The sequence below is a fragment of the Lepidochelys kempii genome, chromosome 6, assembly GCF_965140265.1.
Source record: "Lepidochelys kempii isolate rLepKem1 chromosome 6, rLepKem1.hap2, whole genome shotgun sequence".
Lineage (NCBI taxonomy): Eukaryota > Metazoa > Chordata > Testudines > Cheloniidae > Lepidochelys > Lepidochelys kempii.
Genome location: NC_133261.1, coordinates 60,884,981 through 60,906,341, shown reverse-complemented (window position 1 = coordinate 60,906,341; position 21,361 = coordinate 60,884,981). Strand labels below are relative to the sequence as shown.

The 21,361-nt window shown below is 44.7% G+C and overlaps 2 protein-coding genes across 15 annotated transcripts in view; one reads left to right on the top strand and one right to left on the bottom strand.

Annotated features, from left to right (window-relative positions):
- ATG13 (autophagy related 13) overlaps positions 1-13,329 on the bottom strand; it is a 49,614-nt gene extending 36,285 nt beyond the window's left edge. For 2 of the 12 annotated variants that reach the window (XM_073348218.1, XM_073348221.1), the window contains exons 1-3: positions 12,367-13,329; positions 4,814-4,895; positions 3,804-3,884 (exon numbers count right to left, since the gene is read on the bottom strand). In XM_073348218.1, coding sequence (XP_073204319.1) covers positions 3,804-3,884; positions 4,814-4,882 — 150 coding nt within the window. In that variant the 5' untranslated portion in view covers positions 4,883-4,895; positions 12,367-13,329. The remainder of the gene's footprint in view (positions 1-3,803; positions 3,885-4,813; positions 4,896-12,366) is intronic. The other 10 variants (XM_073348217.1, XM_073348220.1, XM_073348213.1 and 7 more) reach the window with 8 other exon arrangements.
- HARBI1 (harbinger transposase derived 1) lies at positions 12,407-18,360 on the top strand. Of its 3 annotated transcripts, XM_073348226.1 has the most exons (4): positions 12,407-13,361; positions 14,465-14,572; positions 15,966-16,698; positions 17,664-18,360. In XM_073348226.1, exons 2-4 carry the CDS (start codon positions 14,549-14,551, stop codon positions 18,038-18,040), a joined length of 1,134 nt encoding a protein of 377 aa, XP_073204327.1. In that variant the 5' UTR covers positions 12,407-13,361; positions 14,465-14,548; the 3' UTR covers positions 18,041-18,360. The 3 variants fall into 3 exon arrangements, with proteins under 3 accessions (XP_073204327.1, XP_073204329.1, XP_073204328.1); XM_073348228.1 differs by lacking the exon at positions 14,465-14,572 and having other exon boundaries at positions 12,410-13,206; XM_073348227.1 differs by lacking the exon at positions 14,465-14,572 and having other exon boundaries at positions 12,410-13,361.
- Positions 18,361-21,361: the final 3,001 nt, after the last annotated feature.

Below are 21,361 nucleotides of genomic sequence, written 5' to 3'. Positions count from 1 at the left end.
CGAGGAGCTGGGAGCAAGAGGAACAAGAAGCTGAGAGTGAGAAGGCATACTACTGGAAGACTGAGAAGTACAAGCATTATCAGACATCAGGAGGAAGGTCCTGTGGTGAGACTAAAGAAGGTGTTGCGAGGAGGCCATGGGGAAGTAGCCAGTGAGTTGGAGCTGTCACGCAGCTGTTACAGGAGCCACTGTAGACAGCTGCAATCCACAGGGCCCTGGGCTAGAACCCGGAGTAGAGGGCGGGCCCAGGTTCCCTCCATCCCTCCAACTCAATACCGGAGGAGTTGAACTGGACTGTGGGTTCCACCAGAGGGGAAGGTCTCTGACCTGTTCCCTGAACCACTAGGTGGATCAGCAGAGACTGAGGGGATTGTTGTTCTTCCTTTCTGGCCAGTGATGAGGCTAACTGAGTGAACGGCAGATTTGAGCCACAAAAGTGGCCAAACTGAGGGCTGCCGTGAACCTCCGAGGCGAGAAAATCTGCCAATAAGCACAGGACCCACCAAGGCAGGAGGAGGAACTTTGTCTCAGTCTCTTTAACATCTAGAATTCAGGTGGGGCATGGAATGCAATAGTGTATTACCATGACTGGGGCAACAGGACAAGAAACCACTTTCTGTCTTACTAAACCCACAGATGTCAGCGTAGCTCACACTTTTGTGGCCCATGATTCTCAGGAAACTGCAGGCACAGCTACAAAATGTGCTAAACTAAAAAAGGAGTACAAAAGGCAGAGAGAAACCTAAAGCTGCAGAATACATTGGCTGAAAACATTTCACTCTGGGCAAAAAGGTAAAAAGTTTACAATCCCAGAATTTAGCCTTGGGAAATGTCCTATTTCACAATGAAAAACTGAAGTGGAGTGATTTAAGGAAAAGCAAGTTGGCTGAGACTCAGAAAAGAATAAAGAAATCAAACCAACAGTAAAACAGAATGTTGCTAAAATACAGCAGTTAACAGAGGCCAGGCCAAAAAAAGTCTCACCTGTGAAAAATGTATTAAAAACTGAAATATAAAAATAAAATGTGAGCTGCTTCATTTAGGGGGAAGCCCAGTGAAAAATGAAGTTATTTTTATGGCCAAACTTCTGGCAAGGAGTACGAAGTGGGAGACCAGGTACTTCTGCAATATGTCTCGGATAAAAAGCCATTTCCAAAAGCCAGCTGGGAGGATCGCTACTATGTAACAGCCAAGGCTAGGTTGGTCACCATGGGAGGCATAATCTGCATTGCATTGGGGTCCACTGAATTTGTGATACAGCAGAACAAGATGGTGACAGTGCACGAGGGGGAGAATGCCACCCTAGCCTTATGGTTCCTGGGTAATCATGCAGGAAAGCCAATGTTCTGATACAGACTGCAGAACAGCCAAGGTGGAGGATCCTGCAGCACAAACAACTCTCAGGAGCACGGATTCGGACGTGACCCAGGTAGGGACAGTGTGTTTAAATGGGATGGTAACAGCTAATCTAAAAAATTCATGGCATGCAGTTAACACATACAGGAAATATTAGAGTTAATTTAGCAGCTCATTGAGCTACCGCCCAGGAGCCTAACATGCCAGACCTTCTCCCCAAATGGGATTAAGAATGACCAAAGTACCACTACCACTCCTGAACATACTGGAGTAACAATGCCTCCTATTCTAAAATTGAAGCGAGATGATGATCCATCCACAGAAGCAGAAACCGACAATGGATTAGTAATAAATTGTGACCATCAGACTACGTATAGTAATGTATAGTACCAAATGATACCTGCAGTATTGAATTTAACCAATTTTACTTTACCACAGGAGCTCTGTCATGCAAAATATGCGCACTTCTATATGTGACTGATAGCAAAAGCAAGGCAAAATTTCAAACAGTCAATGGATGGGGTGGAACTGGAGGAAATTTGATGGCCTGAGATGTGAAAGAGTCAGGGGGAGAGAGAGATATAGAAACAGTAATAGGAGTTGGGGCACTGGGAATATCAGCATGGAATCATACGGATATCACAGTATTGTGGGAAGAAAATCAGAAAGTGAGAGTTGAATTACAAAACCTTTTAAAGTGAAAAGAACAGAATGAGGCTATGGGGAGGATTTAAAGGATGTTTAGGATGCTAGAACAACAGGATAGGCGTTTAGGGAAGTGGAAGCAGCAATCAATGAAATGGAAAAATTACGAACTATCTTAATGTATCAAAGGTTCATGGTATAGCAGCTTCCTAATACTGGAGCTACAGGGAGGACTAAAGGAAATTCAATGGGGGTGGGAGATGCTAGTTCATAAAAATAAGATGCTGGAACAATGGCCAAAGTAAAAAGTATATTGGTGCACAGTTAGATGCTACTCAAGGATCTATTATGCTGAGAAAAGATGCAAGCTTGATGAAACGTGGCTCTTTCCTATGGTACTAGCAGTAGCAGCGGCCACAGGATTAAGCGAGGTATTGAGAGTGTCTAGCGTCTAGTCCATAGGTACGTTGGAACCAACCATGGCAGGTTACATCTTAAAGGAATGTCACATCCTCGGATATTGATAAGGATGTGTGTAGGAGACTGGAAATTCGCAGATACCTCATGTTGTTCCAAGAGGCCTGGCACTTGGTTATGTCATTGTGATGTACTGCATTGCTGGCATGTGGGTTCACCTTGGATGAAGAAACCTGAAATTGTACAGTACAGCTGAGGCAATGGGACAAGATCAAGCCAAGGTTGCAAAGGCTGGAGAAGGTAGCCACATGGGTCGGACACTTCCAATGTGGGACACAAACATGTTATGACTGCCAATGTTTTGCTTAGTTCCAAAAAAAGCTGCCCACATAGGGGAAAAGATAATTTTTGCAGTTCCCCAGCATGAGATCCACAATATACCAGCTGATGCCCCTCTGACTGATGCTACCCTAGACTATGGTACAGCTAGACAGAGTCAGATCATCACTGCATTTAAATGTGCAGGCCTTAATGAGGAGACACCCAGAACATTTGTTGACCTTCAGACAGGACAGTCAAAATATTCAGAGCGATACAGATACACTGGGTTATGCTCCATGGTGGGAATTAGCATATAATAGCAGGGAACATCCATGGATATGCATGACATCAATGGAGTTTGTAATTGTTCAAGCCATACTAGCAGTGAAGTTAATTGCATTGATTTAGACGGTTAGGAGCTTGGTTAGACAGCTGGGAAAGAGAAGAGAGGTATATGAAATACAAGCTCCGATGAAGCCTTAGGAAGGATTCTGTGGCTTCATGGTGGGGTATGTTGGCGGCAAAGAAACTGATCACCACTTGCTGAGTGTTTCGCCTTCATAAGGATTTGTAAGACCTACCTGCTGAGTAAGTAAATCACAGTCCAACACAGGCAAATCCCAGATTGGCTTAAATTTTTCATATTTACTAATAAACATTGTTTTGGCTCTTATTAGATTCTTGTACATCGGGTACTAAGGCAAAACACACCCCTCTGTCCTCACTTAGTTCTTGTATGCACCCATGGAGAATCCAGAAGCCCCCCATTACCCTTATAAACCTCACCTCTTATGAGGGCCTCAGACCTCTGAATGAAGAGGTAAAGACCCTCCTTCAGAACTTAGATATGAGTCTTGGTCATCTGGCAGAAGTGACTGGTGAGAGTCACAAACCTCTCCTGAGCCTGGGAAGAGGTCAGGGTACTACTGTACATGCTGAGATGTAAAATCAACACATTGTACAGTATTGTTTTTATATACTACTTGAAAGTGTTCCCCATATTATCAGCATGATAAAGTAGATGAGAGAGAGAGATGAGATTGTTATAAGTAACATGACTTTACCCAGTCAGAGCCTGTTGGGGAGGATGATGATCGAGTACAGATTTTCTCTCCAAGTCGGGCCTGGACAATCACTTGTACAGTCTGAAAGAGAAAGCCAAAAATGCTCACTGATTTCTAGAGCACTCTAGGACCCTCAGCCTACATTGCAGGCCAATCCAGGGCAGCTGGACACCAGTTAAATGATCTCACTTTTGGGAAAGGATTAGGCAGAGTTTAGAACTCAGGATCAGTGGGGTTTGCTAATCTCCTTCCACTATAGTCACCTAAGGTGTTACTTGTAATAGCAGCAGGTAAACATGTTTTGGACAGAAGCGTGCTTTTAAGTTGACCATGTCCCTGTAACAATAATAAGGAATCACTGAAGCCATTTCATAATCAGTGGTCACAGCATTTGAACCAATTCTACCAAAAACTATGGAACTTCATCCTGGAGCTGGAGATACATAAAGAAGTAACCTGGGTCTATCAGTTGATGCATTTATAGCTCATCCATCACTGCAGTACCTACCTACCTAATCAGGACAGGGAACTACTTAGAATTAGGGGTTTCACTTTTTAGTTATCTGTGAACGTGTAACAAAAAGTATTTAGCTATTATAATTTTAAGTACTATATAAGAACCTAGATGGACAGAAAGAAGATCAGGACTCGGCAGGAAATACTACTTAAGTGAACGGAGACTTAAACTTGTCCAGGCTGCTTGATGAAGTCACACCTAGTCAATTTCACAGGGGCAAGTGGCACAGAGCTAACAAGGGTATTCGGGACCCACAATTAGGCTTTACAGCAGGGAAATTTTCTGAAAAACAGCTTTTTTCTGGAAAATAAATGTGTAAAACAGGAATCTTCTATCTACATTTACCTTCAGTTCTTCTCAGTTTGGTTATTAACAGATATACAAGCCTATAATTCTATCCATGGGGAGTTTTGGTTTAACTTCAATATAAATGAAGGTGAATTCAGAGGAGAGGATTCCTACCAGTGTCCCAGTACCAAGACACGGAAATTACCTTCAGAGCAAAAAATTTGATGAACTTGTCCAGGTCCTTCCTGTCCTGGGAGTTGAGATCGGTGTCCATTGCACATGAAAATCTGAAACGCATAACAAACATGGAAATAAAACTTTCACACACCCTTCTACTTTGGTCTTGGGATTTGGAGCAGCTGCTTCAAAACTTTGGGCCACATGATGGGGTACATAAACCCCACACTGGAGAGGAAGGGGTTATGGAGCTGCTGGGGGCCCTGGTGGCCCCACCCCACTGCTTTGGCAAAGTTTGCCCAAGCAGGAGGAGGAGCTTAAAAAGTGAAGTAGAGTAGCTCACTGTCAAGCAGATAGTAGAAGTGAGCTGATCCGCATTCTGTGGTCTTGGGAAGCAGCACCACAGGTGCTCTTGCTGCCTGAAACCTAGCTATGGTGGCCTGACCAAGCCTGCAAAGAGGGGATGGGAGATTCTGAAGGTCTGAAATTTTATCTTTACTCTGTGGGAAGAGAGGGGAGGTATGAAGTGACCCAGGGAGGCAGTTGTATTGCACCTCAGGGTGCAGCACTTAGCTGCCCACCCTTGGGCCTTGGATTGGAAGCTGGTGCTGGGGGTGGGCTCCCCTACAAAGCCCTAGAGAGGGACAACTGCAGAAGTCTATCCTTTGATGGGGAACCTAGCTGGGAGAAGATCCTGAAGATAGTCCAGACTCTTCTATGAGACCCTGACTCAAGGAGGAAGGTCTGAATCCCTCACTTGATTCTGAAAGCCTCCCTGTTACTAGGCTCTTTATGACAGGTTTCAGAGTAACAGCCGTGTTAGTCTGTATTCGCAAAAAGAAAAGGAGTACTTGTGGCACCTTAGAGACTAACCAATTTATTTGAGCATGAGCTTTCGTGAGCTACAGCTCACTTCATCGGAGGCTCACTTTCTTCAATAATTTGATTTTTCAGTCAAATTATTGAAGAAAGTATTCCTGGTCCTATATAGAAGGTGATCAATTGTGATAGTCTAGATTTCAGATCACAGGCCACTGAAGCTGTTGAAATTCATAGCACTGAGATAACAAACCAGGCCTGTTGGTACTAGGATCCTGGAGCTGCAACTGTCTCCGCTCCATTATTAGCAGGTACTGAAGTCATACATAATAGGTAATAGTAGCTCTGCCTCTGGAGAAAATGGAGTCTGGCTACTAGCCCCTTGCATAGGCTGACCCTGATCATGGCTTCCATCGCTTTATTAGTAATGTTCTCTAGATTGCAGGTTTAGCTACAACTAACTGTAGGATATATTTTACCAAGTAGAGGTGAGAACCCCACAAATCCCAAGTTTCCTTGTGTGATGGGCTGTACAAATGCCACACCAGAGCGGAAGAGGTTTAAAAACTGCTTTGGGCTTAGAACTCTGAAAAAGTGCAAAGTATGACTGCTGTAAAATATCTTTGCATTTCTGAAGCTCCTCTTATCCAGAAAGAGCTTATCATACAAATAATATTTATGGACCACCTTGGTAATCACTGAAATGCAGCCACTGCTGGGGTGGGAGGCATGGGCAGTTTCAGAGCACACAGCAACACTGCACAAAAATGTAGCACCAGAAGAATATTATCTGATTGAAACTACCTGGGGGGAAAGAATGTCAGAACACAAATTACAGTTTGATTAGGGCACAGAGGATAACCATCCTGCTCACACAGGAAGTGCTGTATGATCTTAATGACCCAAAGTGGCCAGAACCTTCATCTTACATCTCAACTGAATAATGATAGTAAGCATGTATTTTCGTTAGTGCTCTGCAAACGCCAATTGAAAAGAGGCCACTTCAGCAGTACAGTACTATACTGCCCCATGTTGGGGTAGCAGATCAGCACTGACTTAATAGAAGCCTACCTTGCAATTTAAGGTGTAGTTGTAGTGTGGGTAGGCATACCTGTCAAGCTTAAAACTAGCTGGAACAGGCAATATTAGCATTGAAGACATTGTGGCATGGACCCCAGTGTGGGCTAGCAACTTGAGTATGTATCCAGGGTCCCCAGCGGTCTTGTACTCGGGCACTAGCCCACACTGAAGCCCATGCCACATCTTCAGTTACCTGTGTGAACTAGATTAAAGCTAGCATGGGTATGTCTACCGCAGTACAGCTACAGACCTTAATCTGCAGTGTAGAGGGAAGAGAACTGTCTACTGAATGATCAGAGAGGAAAAGGAAGGTCAGATTTGTATTCATATTGCCCCTCGAGACTGGCACTGTTCTTATAATACTCAATGAGCTAATATGAAAACAATTGGTGTAAATCAGTTCGCATTAACTTGAGAGAAGTGACCTATCTTGTCAGAAGTCACTAACTCCACTACTAGAAGAACTAGACTCCATTCCCCGACCCAGTCAGGCTGGGCTTGGAACCCAGTCCCTGTAGTGCAAGAGAGGATGTGAAAGGAAACCTGGCATCTGAGCCAAATCCTTTCTGGCCCCTGGATGTGAGATTGATACAGGAATCAATGATTACCAAAGCCCTGTCCTCATTTGCACAACTCTCTTGTTCTGGTAGGAACTGGGAGTGCTTCAGAAACACCACAAAAAGGCCCTGGGGGAGGGAACAGGAATGCTCAGCATAACTCAAGAGTGACCTCTCTGGCCAATTAAAGAGCAGTGTAAATTGGCTTTGTGTAGGAAGTCTTTGCTCAGTAAGAAGGATGGTGACACTCAGATTATTAAGATGAGAAGCACGTTATAAATAACCAAGAGAAAGTAGACAGATTGGTCTTGAAGGCAGAGTGAAATGAGGGGCTCTTGTAAAATACTTTTGAGTTGGGAAGTACCCCTGTTTGATAGCTCTCATAATAAAGAACCCCTGCTGGGGAAGGAGGGAACCTTCTGACACTAGAACGGGTATATCACTGCAGTGTACGCTATTGCTACAACAGCGGTGTGACCCTGGCCTCAGAACATGTTATGATTTTTAACATGCAAAATGTTCTAAAGAACACAAGAGAGAGAAAGGAAGTGGCAATTTTTAATACTTTATAGCTCAGCCAAATCTGAATAGACTCTCATGGGATAAAGGTACTTGTGTAGCCAAATATCAAAGATCTACTGGAAACAATGAGCTTCTAGAAAAAGGTCCCAATAATCCTTTGTAATAGAAAGTGCTGAGTAACCTAACACAGGAATCACTACCAGCCCCTCTATATTACATGGGTGTTTGAAAATTGAATGTTAATCTATTTATTCTGTTGTTTTCTTAACCTGAGACTCAGTCTCAAATAGGTTTCAGAGTAACAGCCGTGTTAGTCTGTATTCACAAAAAGAAAAGGAGTACTTGTGGCACCTTAGAGACTGACCAATTTATTTGAGCATGAGCTTTCGTGAGCTACAGCTCACTTCATCGGATGCATACCGTGGAAACTGCAGCAGACTTTATATATACACAGAGAATATGAAACAATACCTCCTCCCACCCCACTGTCCTGCTGGTAATAGCTTATCTAAAGTGATCATCAGGTTGGGCCATTTCCAGCACAAATCCAGGTTTTCTCACCCTCCACCCCCCACACAAATTCACTCTCCTGCTGGTGATAGCCCATCCAAAGTGACAACTCTTTACACAATGTGCATGATAATCAAGTATCATCTTCTGAGGACGGTTAAGAGCAAAGTAGAGGCCAATTCCTTTGCCCAGTTTGGGTTGAGGTGTAGTGTCATTGTTACCTGTGAAAGGACAGAACTGACAGTTATATATGGAACCTGCTAAGCCCACCTGCCAACAAGAGTAACACTGTGTGATCATCCCAAAAATCTAGCCATTACAGTATATAGAGTCAGGCCATGCCTACGCTGAGAAAGAACCTAAACAGATATGATTATTCTGCTTGTGTAGACACTCTTATTCCAGTAGAGGAGAGTCTTTTTGGTTTAGCTTAGGAAGTGTTTTAAGCTAAACTGGGGGGGGGAAAAACCCCACCCTTATACTGGAATAAATGTCCACACAGGATTTATGCCAGTATAACTAGAACTATGTAGCTGGTAAAACTTTCTGTAAACAAAGCCGTAAGTCCCAGCAACACAGCATCTATACGGTATGCAAGCATGGTATCCATGAATGTGTGATCATATTTGGTCACTCAAATTCTTTTCAGTTCTCTATTAACTGAAAGAGGAAAGCAGGTCTCTGAATTTTTCTTAGCAGTGAATCAGCAGCTCCACTGACCTACAGGGCCAGGGATTCATGGCTCAGAGCTGGTTGAATTGGAGCCTCTTAAAATATTCAGATTTTCAGATATAAAGTCCAACTGTTCTCTAAACTTTGCTGCAAACTCTTCACTTTATTTTTCCAATGTCAAACGTCTTTAAAACAAACTCATTTGTGCAACTGGCACTTAGATTATGCCCCACAGCAAATACCTTGAATTACTAGGTTTAAATAGAGAGATATTTCAGCATTAATTAAACTGCCCCCCACCCCACCGGCACTGATATAGTTAGCTAAATTTAATTAGCTCCCATCCAATTTCACATTTTCTGAAATGGTCTGTTGTAGATTTCACACATTTTCATTCTATTCCACACAACAATAATTTATGTCTATCTAGCTCCCCACATCTAATCTAATTCAGCTCCCTTGACTTCTTACTTTTTAGTTCATCCTGCCTGAGGGATTATTTTAAGGGGCTCTAGTAATAAAACTGCCATATGCCTTCACAACACCATGTAAATAAAGCACTTCCTTGTTTTTACTATTTTGCAGTTATTAGTTTCAAAAAGGATACTATCAAATTTACGATAGCCTCTTGCTCCAGCAGATGCCCCTTTTCATCTACCTTAATAATAAGCAGTAAACCTCACAGAAAGAATCCTAATTAAGATTCCAAGTTATTCACAATGTGTGCGTGTCACTCACAAAACACTTGAAAAGCCATTCCTCCTTTACTTACTTGCCAAGTACCGAGTGCAGGATCCTGTTCTCTTGGCAACAGTTGATGTCACCAGCACCAAAAGTGGAGCAAGGAGCACAGGACAATGCTCCATGCTAGGGGACTAACTTCAGGGGAAACACTGATGCCAGAACTTGGGTCCTGGCAAGTCTAAAGCATGTCATTTGATGATTATCATGTCTCCACATGTGTATGGTAACACCTGACCATTAGCTCATGCCTGCTGAGGCTTTGTTATACAAAGATGAGTAACTCTGTTCCATTTCTAAAATGAGTTTCCCTGCTGGTAAAAAGAGCCAGAGAGAAAGCTCTAGAGACAGAAGTCATCTGTCTAGTCACAGAATTTACCTTGCTTCCTCACACTGGCTACCATCAAAGTGCCTAACCGGACCTGAAGGGAACCCCTCTAAAAGTGGAAAGGAAGGTTGGCTCCACCATGCCCTTTCAGTTTTGACCCCTTTATTTCAAATGCCCACAAGGCCTCACAGTTAAGTGCCTATTATGATAGCACAATAGCTAACCATATTGCAAAACCTAGGAGTGAGACCACCAATTAATTTCACTCAGGCTACTGAACAGCCAACAGATAGTAGTACCTTTTGGTCACTACTAATCTGAGCCACACTTTAACCTGAGACCTACAAGTGAAAGGTTCCAATTCAATTACAAATCCTAAAAGCCAGGTAGTCCCCTGCCAATCAAGTAACTTAGGCCAGGACTACACTATAGACTTATATCAGTGTAACTACCTTGCTCAGGGGTGTGACAAATAGACACCCCCTGAGCAATGTAGTTGTAACGACCTAACCCCTAGTGTAGACAGCGAAATGTCGGGGGCAGAACTTCTCCTGTCAATGTAGTTAATCCACCTCCGTGAGAAGCTCTGCCGTCGGCGTAGGAGTGTCTTCACTTAAGCGCTGGATCAGTTCAGCTGCACCAATGCAGCATGTTAAGCGTAGACCTGCCCTTAATGTCTTTTAACCCAACATGTGCAGCAATTATATAACTAGTGTTTATATCAGATGCTTTTATCTGTGAATAGCTTGTCTGCCCCTCCTTGCAATATCTATGTTCATGCAGTTGTGGTAATTCAAGTCTTTTTCTCCTTGCCTCCAAACAATGGATGCCAAAAGCAGGTGTTCAAAGGACAAGCTCCACGCCCTGCTTCTCTAGCTAAAGCTGTGCCCTTTCTTATGAGGGCACTAACGAGATGGGTAGAGTTAAAACAATATTAGGACCTACCCACTAAACATTTTTTCATATATATGTCAGTGTTGCCTAAACTCTGTTCGACCAAGGGCTATGTTGGCAACTTGACAAGAGCCTGATTGCTGCACCCAATGTTTGTAATGGAACAGATTGCAGCAGCCTTCCCACAGACACTATACAGTAAGTCCCAGCATACTATACTAGATTTTGATTTGAGCAGCCTGGTTGAATGCTGATACCTGTAGTCTGCGTGTAAGGTGGCTGCATGTTAATGTAGAAGGGGTGACCACAGGCAGCACTGTTGAACTGCATGGGTCACATTTTGCAGAATAAAGCCTCATTTACGGTTGAGGCTCACGTAAAGAAAGTAGACAGAAAAGGAGTTTTAAAGCCTGGTGTATAATGAGAATTACTACAGCTAAATGGGTAAGAAATAAAAGATAAGTAGGCCTCTTTACAAACTCTTGCACTCTTAGCCAGCACTGCCCTACAACTGGAACTCAGTTCGGCTCTCCAGCATTTACACTTGCAATACCACTATTCAAGTTTGTTATACTATGTGACTAGCTGACATCTTAAAGGGATACAGAAGAGGCAAGAAGGGTTATCACTGCAGAAAGGGAGCCCTGAACAGCTCTCATCCCACATAAAAGCCCTGAACTCTTAGTTATATAAACCTGGCCCAAAAACTGGGTCTCCCAGACCTCTGAGCATATGTCTACACTGAATTAAACTTCCTTAGCTCGCCCATATCACCTGACTCAGGATCACACTGCTAAGGGGCTCTTTGATTGCAGTGTCAACATTCAGGCTCTGGCAAGTTAATCATTCTAGTAAACAAAAAGCATCTGACAGTTTCTCCACCAGATAAATCTGTTCAGCTGCCACTGAGTTAACAAACTTTCCAAAAACGTCACTTCTGGAGTGACCAAGCATAAATTTCACCCCAAACAACACACATTTTAAGAATATTAATAAGCAACTGAAAAGAGATTTAAGAACGGAAGTGCTATCCCATACTGCAACTATAGTGGTGCTGTCTGAAGGCTAGACTATTGATTTAAATCAGTTGGGCTTTATGCTAAAGTCTTTATGCTCTGAAGTCTTTTCATCACTTTAAATTGTAAGTACATAAAGATTCATCTGTGAAATTATTTTAAACACATGAAGATTCACTTGTAACACTAATAATAAAGAATAATAAAAATAAAGAAAATTCTGAATCAAAATCTTCATGAGCTGAAGGAGACCTTGTTCTCCCTCCATCCCCATCCAAGAGTGAGTCTGAGGTCCCACACCATGATCCCTCCCATCAGCTGCAGTACATGGAATGCCAAGCTCAGGACAGACACTCCAGTCAGAAATGCCACACAGACTGGGTGCAGTGGGAGTGTGGGCCACAGGGTCTACCATTTGTACTTTCCTCCATTTGCACCGTACCTGCAGGGAGGAGGCAGAGGTGATTGCTCTGGGTCTCATGCCGGGGGACCGAGGCTGGCTGACCCTAGTCTCTCTGCATGACCAAACCCATCTAGACCTCAGGGATCCTCACTAGCCTTCTTGTTGGGCCAGGGGCCTAGGTGGTGTCTCGGTTTCCGGATCTCCTCAGTTCTTAGCCAGTGGAATCTTCTGGGGTGTCTTCTCTTCCCGGCCAGAGCTGGTAGGGTTTGGTCCCAGTCTCGATGCCCAGCCCAAGGTCTCTCTTCAGGGTCCAGCTCTAGGCTCAGGGCTCCAGAAGTCTCCTCGCAGCCGGGCCCGTGAAGTCTCCGTCCCGGTCTCACTGCAGAGCGCCTGTGCCCAGGGCCCCCTCACCGCCAGTGAGCAGAGCCAGCCTCGGTCCCCGGCCCGGGGAGGGGCTCAGTCTGGGGGCTCTTGGTCCCAGCTCCCGGCCTCAGCCTTTTAGCCCGGGGAGCGCTGGTGCCTGTGGGCCGATACCCGCCCAGCGAGGGGTCCCCGGCTCTCGGGCCCAGCCGTGCCCAGGGAAAGTCGGGACCCTGCTGCGGGGCGCTACACGCCCAAGGGTCGGGGGGATCTCAGTGCCCTGGGACCCCACTGTCCGGGCCGGGGGTCCCCGGTGTCCGCGCCCCGGGCTGGGGGGTGTCCTGCTCTCCTAGGACCCCGGGCTCCCCCTCGCCGCCGCCGCCGCCGCTGTTTGTTTTCATCCGCTCCGGCCGGGGGAGGGGCGCAGCCTGCGCATCCGCCGCGGCACTTTCCGCACGAAGCCGGGACGGCCCCTCCCCGCTCCCGGCTGGGCCAGGGCGCTGCGGCCGGTGCTGGCAGGTGAGGGGGGCGCGGCCTGGGAGGCTCCGGCCCTGGAGTGAGGGGAGCCCGGTTTCGTGGGGAATCTGCTGCTGGGAACGGGCAGCCCCCGCGCTGTGCGGGGCGGCGGGACTCGCGGGAGAAGATCCGGGCACTGGCTCCGCGCGCCGGACAGAGTAAATCCCGGGCCGGGCCGGGCCGGGCCGGGCCAGGGGAGGGTGGCGGAGCTTGGGGAGGTTCGCCCCCTATTCTTAGCCCAGCTGAGGAGGGTCCCTCCCCCGCTAATAGTCCCCCGCCCCCCCCATCCGACTCCCATCTCCCCCCTCCCCATTTGCCCCCTCATTTCCCGGCCTCCCCATCTCCCCCGCCCCCCATCTAGCTCTCCCCTCCCCGCCCCCCCATCCTCATCCCCTGCCCTCCCCATCTCTCCCGCCCCCCTCCGGCTCTCCCCTCCCCATCTACCCCCTCATCCCTCTCCGGCTCTCCCTTCCCCATCGGCCCCCTCCCTGCTCTCCCCATCTCCCCCGCCCCCCTCCTGCTCTCCCCTCCCTGCCCTCCCCATCCTCATCCCCTGCCCCCCATCTCCCCTGCCCCCCCTCTGACTCCGCCCTCCCCTCCATCCCCCCTGGCTCTCCCCTCCCCATCTACCCCCTCATCCCCTCCCCTCCCCATCTCCCCCGACCCCCCTCCTGTTCTCCCCTCCCCATCTACCCCCTCATCCCTCGGCCCCCTCCCTGCCCTCCTCATCTCACCCCTCATCCCATCGTCCTTTCCCTGCCCTCCTCATCCCCGGCCCTCTCCCTGTCCTCCCCACCTCCCCCAGCCCTCTGTCCAGCCCTCCCCATCTACCCCCCCCCGCCCTCTTCATCTACTCTGCCCCTCCTCATCTTCCCCCTTATCTATGGCCCTCTCTCTGCCCTCCTCATCTACCTCACCCTTCCCTCCCCATCTACCCCCTCATTCCCTGGCCCTCTGTATTTTATCCATCCACCAATCCCCTGGTAACATGAGGGGCCTCTGGAGGCAGCTGCTAGAGGGATTAACTACACCACAACAGCATCCATATCAGGGGACCTGGTTCTAACACATTAGTTCCCTAACTTAAAACCACAGTTTTGTCTTCTAACATAAATGGACCCTATCCATGGCACTGAACTGTGTCATGCTTTTGGACAGAGTTAAACTGTAGCATATTTTTGAGACATGGTTAAAATAAATTAGGTTCCAGCTACACTAAAAGACAGAGTCATGTTTTACACTAACATGGATATTATTATAGTTGAGCCCTGAGTGGAATCTGCTCACTTCCTCCTCCCACCCAAAGGAAGGCGCCTTAGCTGTTTCACAGTTAATTTGTGTATTCATGTCCATATTGAGAACATATCAGGTAAAGTAAAAATGAATTCATGTTTCAGGACATTAAAGTAATCACTAACTGACTAAAGCCCGGAAGAAACTTCCTTAGTGGGCATGGTAGTGTTTAGTTCTCCCATTATGGGAGTCTTAACAGAGTTCTCTGAAACCATCTGAAACTGGCCAGATAGGATAGCAGACTACATGGACTATTAGTCTGAGTGGGTCTGGCAATATTCATGTTCCAAGATGGGGCAAAGGACAGGAGATAGTTTTCTCCTTTCCCCTCTCCATCAGAAGTGGAGGATGGACTCTTCCTGTTGCTTCTGCTGCTTCTGCATGCAGTAAGTCCACAGGAATGTGTGTGTGGTGCACTGGGTTTCTCATCAGGGTCTGCCTCAGCACTTCCAGAGGACCTTTAACTTTCATGTTGGTCTCTGGCTAGTGGGTATGTTTTAAAGCCCTGGGTATATATGATAGAATATCAACTACATTTGCCATTGGTCTCTTTGGAAATCCTTGTGCTATCCAACAGTGAAGTTCATCTTGCTGCCCATGTGTCATATACATAAATCTATTTGAATTTAGCTAGTGTTTAATGTTTCCACTGTAGCTTCTGATGTGATCTGGCATAATCAAAGGGAACTCTCACACACACACCCATAGGATCACACTCTGAGACTTGTGACTTTGAATATGAAGGGCAGGCTCTATTTCTCCCAAATTTCTGGTGATAGCAGCTCTTGGATTTTGTTGTTCTAATAGTCCACATAAACTGCATGCCTGATACAACCAGTTTAGGTTATGCACAAGTGAACCAGCTCAGAAAGAAGCAACAAACTCATCCAACTTGCTTAACTAGTTCAGTGACAGAGCAGAAATAAGGTAGTTGCATGTGGATTATGTAGTTTCAAAGATTGCTAGCCTGAATATGGCCTAACCTGGTAGTGACTGAAAATTGTACTATGTATATGATATTAGTTTGTTGTGATTTTAAAAACTTTCCACTAAGAATTTTACAGAAACTACTGCCACTTCTAGCCCCATTTTTGGCATTTGCAGCAGAAGACCGGAGGAGATTGAAGTCCCTTCTCATTCCTGCAGATAGTCCCTTCTGTTAAGGGTTGAGACACTGATGGGTCTGTAGGGAAGCTCACACTGCTGTTGCGCACATGCTGTGAGCTGACTGTTCCAATTTCCTGGGCATCTTTCATCTGCCACTAAAATTGATCCCAACATTAAAAAAAAAAAAAAAAAACAATTTTTATTTTTTAAAAACAGAGAGATTATCTTTACAAATTTCTCTGAGGTGTGTGTTTCTTACTCTGCTGTTATGTAACCTGGGCAGAATGAAGCTGGCAATAGGGCTGAAAGGCTGAACTTCTTAAACTGAGTTCTGAGTCTCCGTTCAATTCACTTCAATGCAGGTGACAGCACTGGGAAAAGATCTGCAACAAGAACTGCTCCAAGAACTCACCCAGGCTTTCGCTATGGCTGTTCCTATAGCGATTCTTGATTGTGACCTCTTGCTCTATGGCCGAGGACACCGAATGCTAGATCGCTTCAAGCTGGAGGATGTCACCGATGAGTACCTGGTGTCCATGTATGGCTTCCCCCGACAATTTATTTACTATCTAGTGGATCTGCTGGGAGCCAGCCTCTCTCGCCCTACACAGCGGTCCAGAGCCATCAGTCCAGAGACACAGATTCTTGCTGCATTAGGTTTTTACACTTCTGGCTCCTTCCAGACTCGCATGGGGGATGCCATTGGCATCAGCCAGGCCTCCATGAGCCGCTGTGTTGCCAATGTCACTGAAGCACTGGTGGAGAGAGCCTCACAATTCATTCATTTTCCAGAGGATGAAGCCTCTGTGCAGAGTCTGAAGGATGACTTCTATGGGCTGGCAGGGATGCCTGGAGTGCTAGGGGTGATTGACTGCACCCATGTGACAATCAAAGCACCCAATGCCGAGGACCTATCCTATGTGAATCGAAAGGGTCTTCATTCTTTAAACTGCCTAATGGTGTGTGATGCTAGAGGAGCACTGCTGAGTGCAGAGACGCACTGGCCAGGCAGCCTGCAAGACGGCACTGTGCTGCAGCAGGCAGCTCTTAATAGCCAATTTGAAGCTGGATTGCACAAAGATGGCTGGCTACTTGGTAAGTTAATTCCAGTTATTGTCTCCTCTAAGAGTCTGTTGCACTTTGGCTGCTTTTTGAGTGACTCAAAGGCAGCAAAACAGACTGCTGGTGTGAAAATGCCTGACATATTTGCTTTTTTAATACAAACAACCAAATAGGTTTCATACAAGTCATTCTTGGTCCCACTGGCAAATAAGACATTAATTATTTCTAACATCTTACAAAATCTATATAAATGCACGTCTGCCAAAATGTAAATACCAGATAAAAGTGATTTAGGACCATGTTCCATGGAAAATGTATGTGAGAAAGGGTTTCAAATGTGGTTCTACTCAGAGAGTAACTTTGTAAAAATGCCCCCTGTGGGGTTCCATTGTTATCACCTCTCTGACTCCAAGCCAGTTGACAGTTTACAAGTGAAAATGCTTTTTCTAACTGCAGTCATGCAAACTCATCCTGGGATCTGAGAGTCAAGGTAGGCTCTTCTTGGCTCACATAGGACTGGAAGAGCAGTGATTTCCTGCTCTGCGTTTCATACAGTATGATTAGTGAGGTTGTATACATCCACTCTTCTGCTTTGTCCTTGTCCTCATTACCCTGTTTATTTCTAGATTGAATCGCACAAACCTTGTATTCTACACTTGGGTCTGGTCCAAATGTCTGAATTTCATTGCCTATGTGTATTAATTGGACTCTCCTAAAACTCCCTCCCACATTTTTACAGAATTTAGTCTTGTGAAATGGAATATCTTGATTTTTCTCCTTGTTGGTCTCATTTGCAAATCTAATTAAATACTTGTCACTCTTACCTGGATTCTCCCATACTCTGTGTTGATAGTCAATGAAGTCAGTCTGTACCTATGATGCAAGGAAACTGGCTACAAACAGGTGCCCAAATTTAGTCTCCCCAGGTTGAGGATAAAGAGCAGAAATCTTTGCTGTTGCTACTGGTTTGTGAGCTCTCTCATTTTTTCCTTTGATAGGTGACAGCTCCTTTTTTCTCCGCACATGGCTGATGACCCCTCTGCATATCCCTGAGACCACCGCAGAGTACCGTTATAACATGGCACATTCTGCCACTCACAGTGTCATTGAGCAGACATTCAGGACCATTCGATCCCGGTTCCGTTGCCTGGATGGATCCAAAGGCACCCTGCAGTATTCTCCAGAGAAGTCTAGCCACATCATTCTGGCCTGCTGTGTGCTCCATAACATCTCTCTTGAACATGGGCTAGATGTGTGGTCTTCCCCAGCAACAGGACAGATGGAGCAACCAGAGGAAGAATACGAGCAAATGGAATCGCTGGACTCTGAAGCCTGTCGAATCCGCCGCGAGCTTTTGCTTTCTCATTTTAGCTAATAAAGCGAGGGATGGAGACCTTTACAGATGTACCTGAGGAAAATATGGGAGCAAATACACTCTCACTTTCTTTAAGTTAATAAAGAGAAAAATTAAGATAGGCATGGGAGCTAGGGAAGAAAGGGAATCACTTGTAACAAATTCACCCTGTCTTAGGGGATATTTTACATCTGCCAGACTCTTGATTCCTTTGTAAATGTTGTTTTGAGCCCTGAATTCTCAATACCTAATGTGTGCAGACCCCACCTTGTCTAGAGGATAGTTAGGCAGGGACAATAATGTGGGATCGTTTCCTAATAAAATCACCTCCAATCTTCTGACATGTTTGAAAAGTCTGTAAATATTACAAAAAATGACACAAGAATTGCAAATCTGTCACTTTGTGAGTATTACAGTGGCCTGTAGCATCCATCATAAATCAGTTTCAAACATTTCTTTCAAACCCTTTTAAGGTAAATTTCCAGTTGGGCACCTACCCAGCCTCTGCTTGCGCATATGCAAAAGTACATATGCACTTACATGTGTCTGCAATTTACAGATGCAAACACTTGCTAAATATCCTTGCTAAATGCCTGTGCACATCTTTTCATTATTCTGACACCAGCGCACACACAAGTGCTAAAATTTGTATTAACAAAACCCATTGGTCCCAGATTTTTTAAGGGCACATGAAGGTGTTTGCAGGTGCCCAAGTGGGCAAAAGGGAGAAGTTCGGCCATAACTGGCTGCATCAGCTACTTGGTGTGTCTGTCTTGTTCCCACTGGACAGACACTAGCATTATCACAGTTGCCTATGGCAAGGCCCCTTTGTTAGTTGTCCTAGCAGAAACTGATGGGGCCACATAAATTGCACTTCCTTTCACCGCAAGAGGTGGTCTGTGTAAATCAAGATTGAGGCATGGGATGGGAAGATTACTCTTCATTATCCATTGAGTATATGTCTTGTAGATAAACAGAGGACTTCAATTTATAGGACTTTCATGGGCACATGATATTTTTTTAAAAGCTGTTAAAGTTTCAAGTGTCCCAGCAGGGTTCTTTCTTTCCATCGGATTAATGTAAATGTAAATTCTTTTCCAAGAGTTTTGTTGAACACCAGTGTGACCACAGTCTTGGGAAGCTTATTTCTGGGAGAGGTTCTATCTTTTAGCAAGGTCACAACTTCAGTTTCATTTATGGACTGTTCTAATGGAATTTGGTGACTCCTGCAAAGATTTTGATACTTGTAATGGTAGCACAGCCATTTGTCATGTCAGATCTCAGAATTCTTAGTTTGTAGGGGAAGTGAGACTAGAGTGTGACCTGCAGCTTTGAAGATGGGAAAGTAGAGGAAACTGACTGCTTGATGCTGGTTGTGGCCTGGAATTAGACATTGCCAGAATATGCCTGCCACTTTCCATTGACTGTCAATATTTAGTATCATGTGCATGATAAATAGTAAAAAGAAAAGGAGTACTTGTGGCACCTTAGAGACTAACCAATTTATTTGAGCATGAGCTTTCGTGAGCTACAGCTCACTTGCATCCGATGAAGTGAGCTGTAGCTCACGAAAGCTCATGCTCAAATAAATTGGTTAGTCTCTAAGGTGCCACAAGTACTCCTTTTCTTTTTGCGAATACAGACTAACACGGCTGTTACTCTGAAACCCATGATAAATAGTGTGCTTTAGCAGGGATAAAACAAGACTCACCAGAGCCCTTCATTAGAACTGTTAAAACTTTACAATTATCTAATGTATATAATTATCTGGCCCACATATTTTGTATTTTCCTTTGTTTCTTTTCTCATAAAGTCTGGCTTCAGATCTCCGGTTGCTCAGTTTGTGTAGAGAACTCTCCTTTTTCTACTATACAGATGCCTGAACTTTCCTAACAAGAGAACCAAAGTAACTGTTTTCTTGTAATTGTTTGTAAAATATTCTTAGCTTAAAAATAATTGTAATACAGTAACAATAGGAGGAAGGTGCTGTTATGATTATGGATGTCTGTCTCCCATCACAATAGTATCTTATCAATTTTGCTAATATATGCCAATATAATCCAAATAAGGTAAGAACTGATTAGGAATGGGAGAGGCTACGGCCAGATGAGTCTCAGACATGTTCACGTGTGACAAATTGTTATTTAATAAGGAGATGAGGGTCCTCAAACGTATTCTCTAACTCTTATGACATGCCTGTGATACAGGTATTTACAGCAGCCCCTGCTGAGACCATAGTGAAATTGTGGGGGATGCATTTTTTTGAATGTATTCTGAACTGGGTTTTGTTGCCTGCAGCTACAATCCACTTCGATGGATCCGAGTTTGAGGCTATGGAAGTCAATGCCAATGCCCATTGTGGCTAGGGAAAATGGAAAGTTTTCATATTTACCCATTAGACCACTGCTTTCTATTGGGAGACATGTTCTGGTGAGCTGCCCTCTAGTTCCAAGATGCTGGATCTCTCTACCTTAACATATTACTAACTGGCTTTTTGAGTTTTCTCTTAAAAATATTTCTTTAAAGAATCTCTGATTGCATCCCCTCTCCTCCACTCTACTGGTGATGCTAGCCTTGATGCCTGCTTCATCTTCTACTCTTATTCTAGTCTTTGAGTCTTTTCCAAACTGATCCATATACTTGGAAAGTCTTCCTCAGCCTAGTTTGACAAGCTACTTTCCTTCCTGTGTTCATGTCCCTCTTCAGACACAATTCCTCCACAGATGAGTTAAGATTAAAAAAAAATCCCTCTTATTGCCTCCTCTACTCTGGGCTCCCCAATGCATGTTGACTTCTCTGTTTTTGTCCTATAGAACGACACCTCTTCAGAGCTGACATTTTTGTTTTATAGAGCACAAAATACATGGTCAGTGCTTAATAAATAATATATAATTAATAATAAAGTTCTTTTGCTTCTCTTCTTAGTTAAATTAATCCCTATTTTTAATTAACTCTTCTATTATACTGTCTTTATCTGCACTTTAATCTGTTTCTTTCTAAAAAAGAAAAGGAGTACTTGTGGCACCTTAGAGACCTGTTTCTTTCTGTTATCCTATTTCTTTCATCACTTTTTTTCCTTTCCATATCAATCTTTACGCCACCAGGGTAAAACAGGGAAGTCTGGAAAATGTGCCTGATAGTGAGAGATTTAAGAAGTTCTATTTATTTAGTTTATCCAAGAGAAGGTATGAGCAGATTTCTGATAATAATTCTGTAATCTAACGGACAAAGGCCTAATGAGATCAAATGAGATCCAATGGTTGCAGCTAAATCAAGTCAGACTGAAAATGAGGTACATATTTTGGTTGAAAGTAATTAACCATTAGAACAGCTTACCTATGG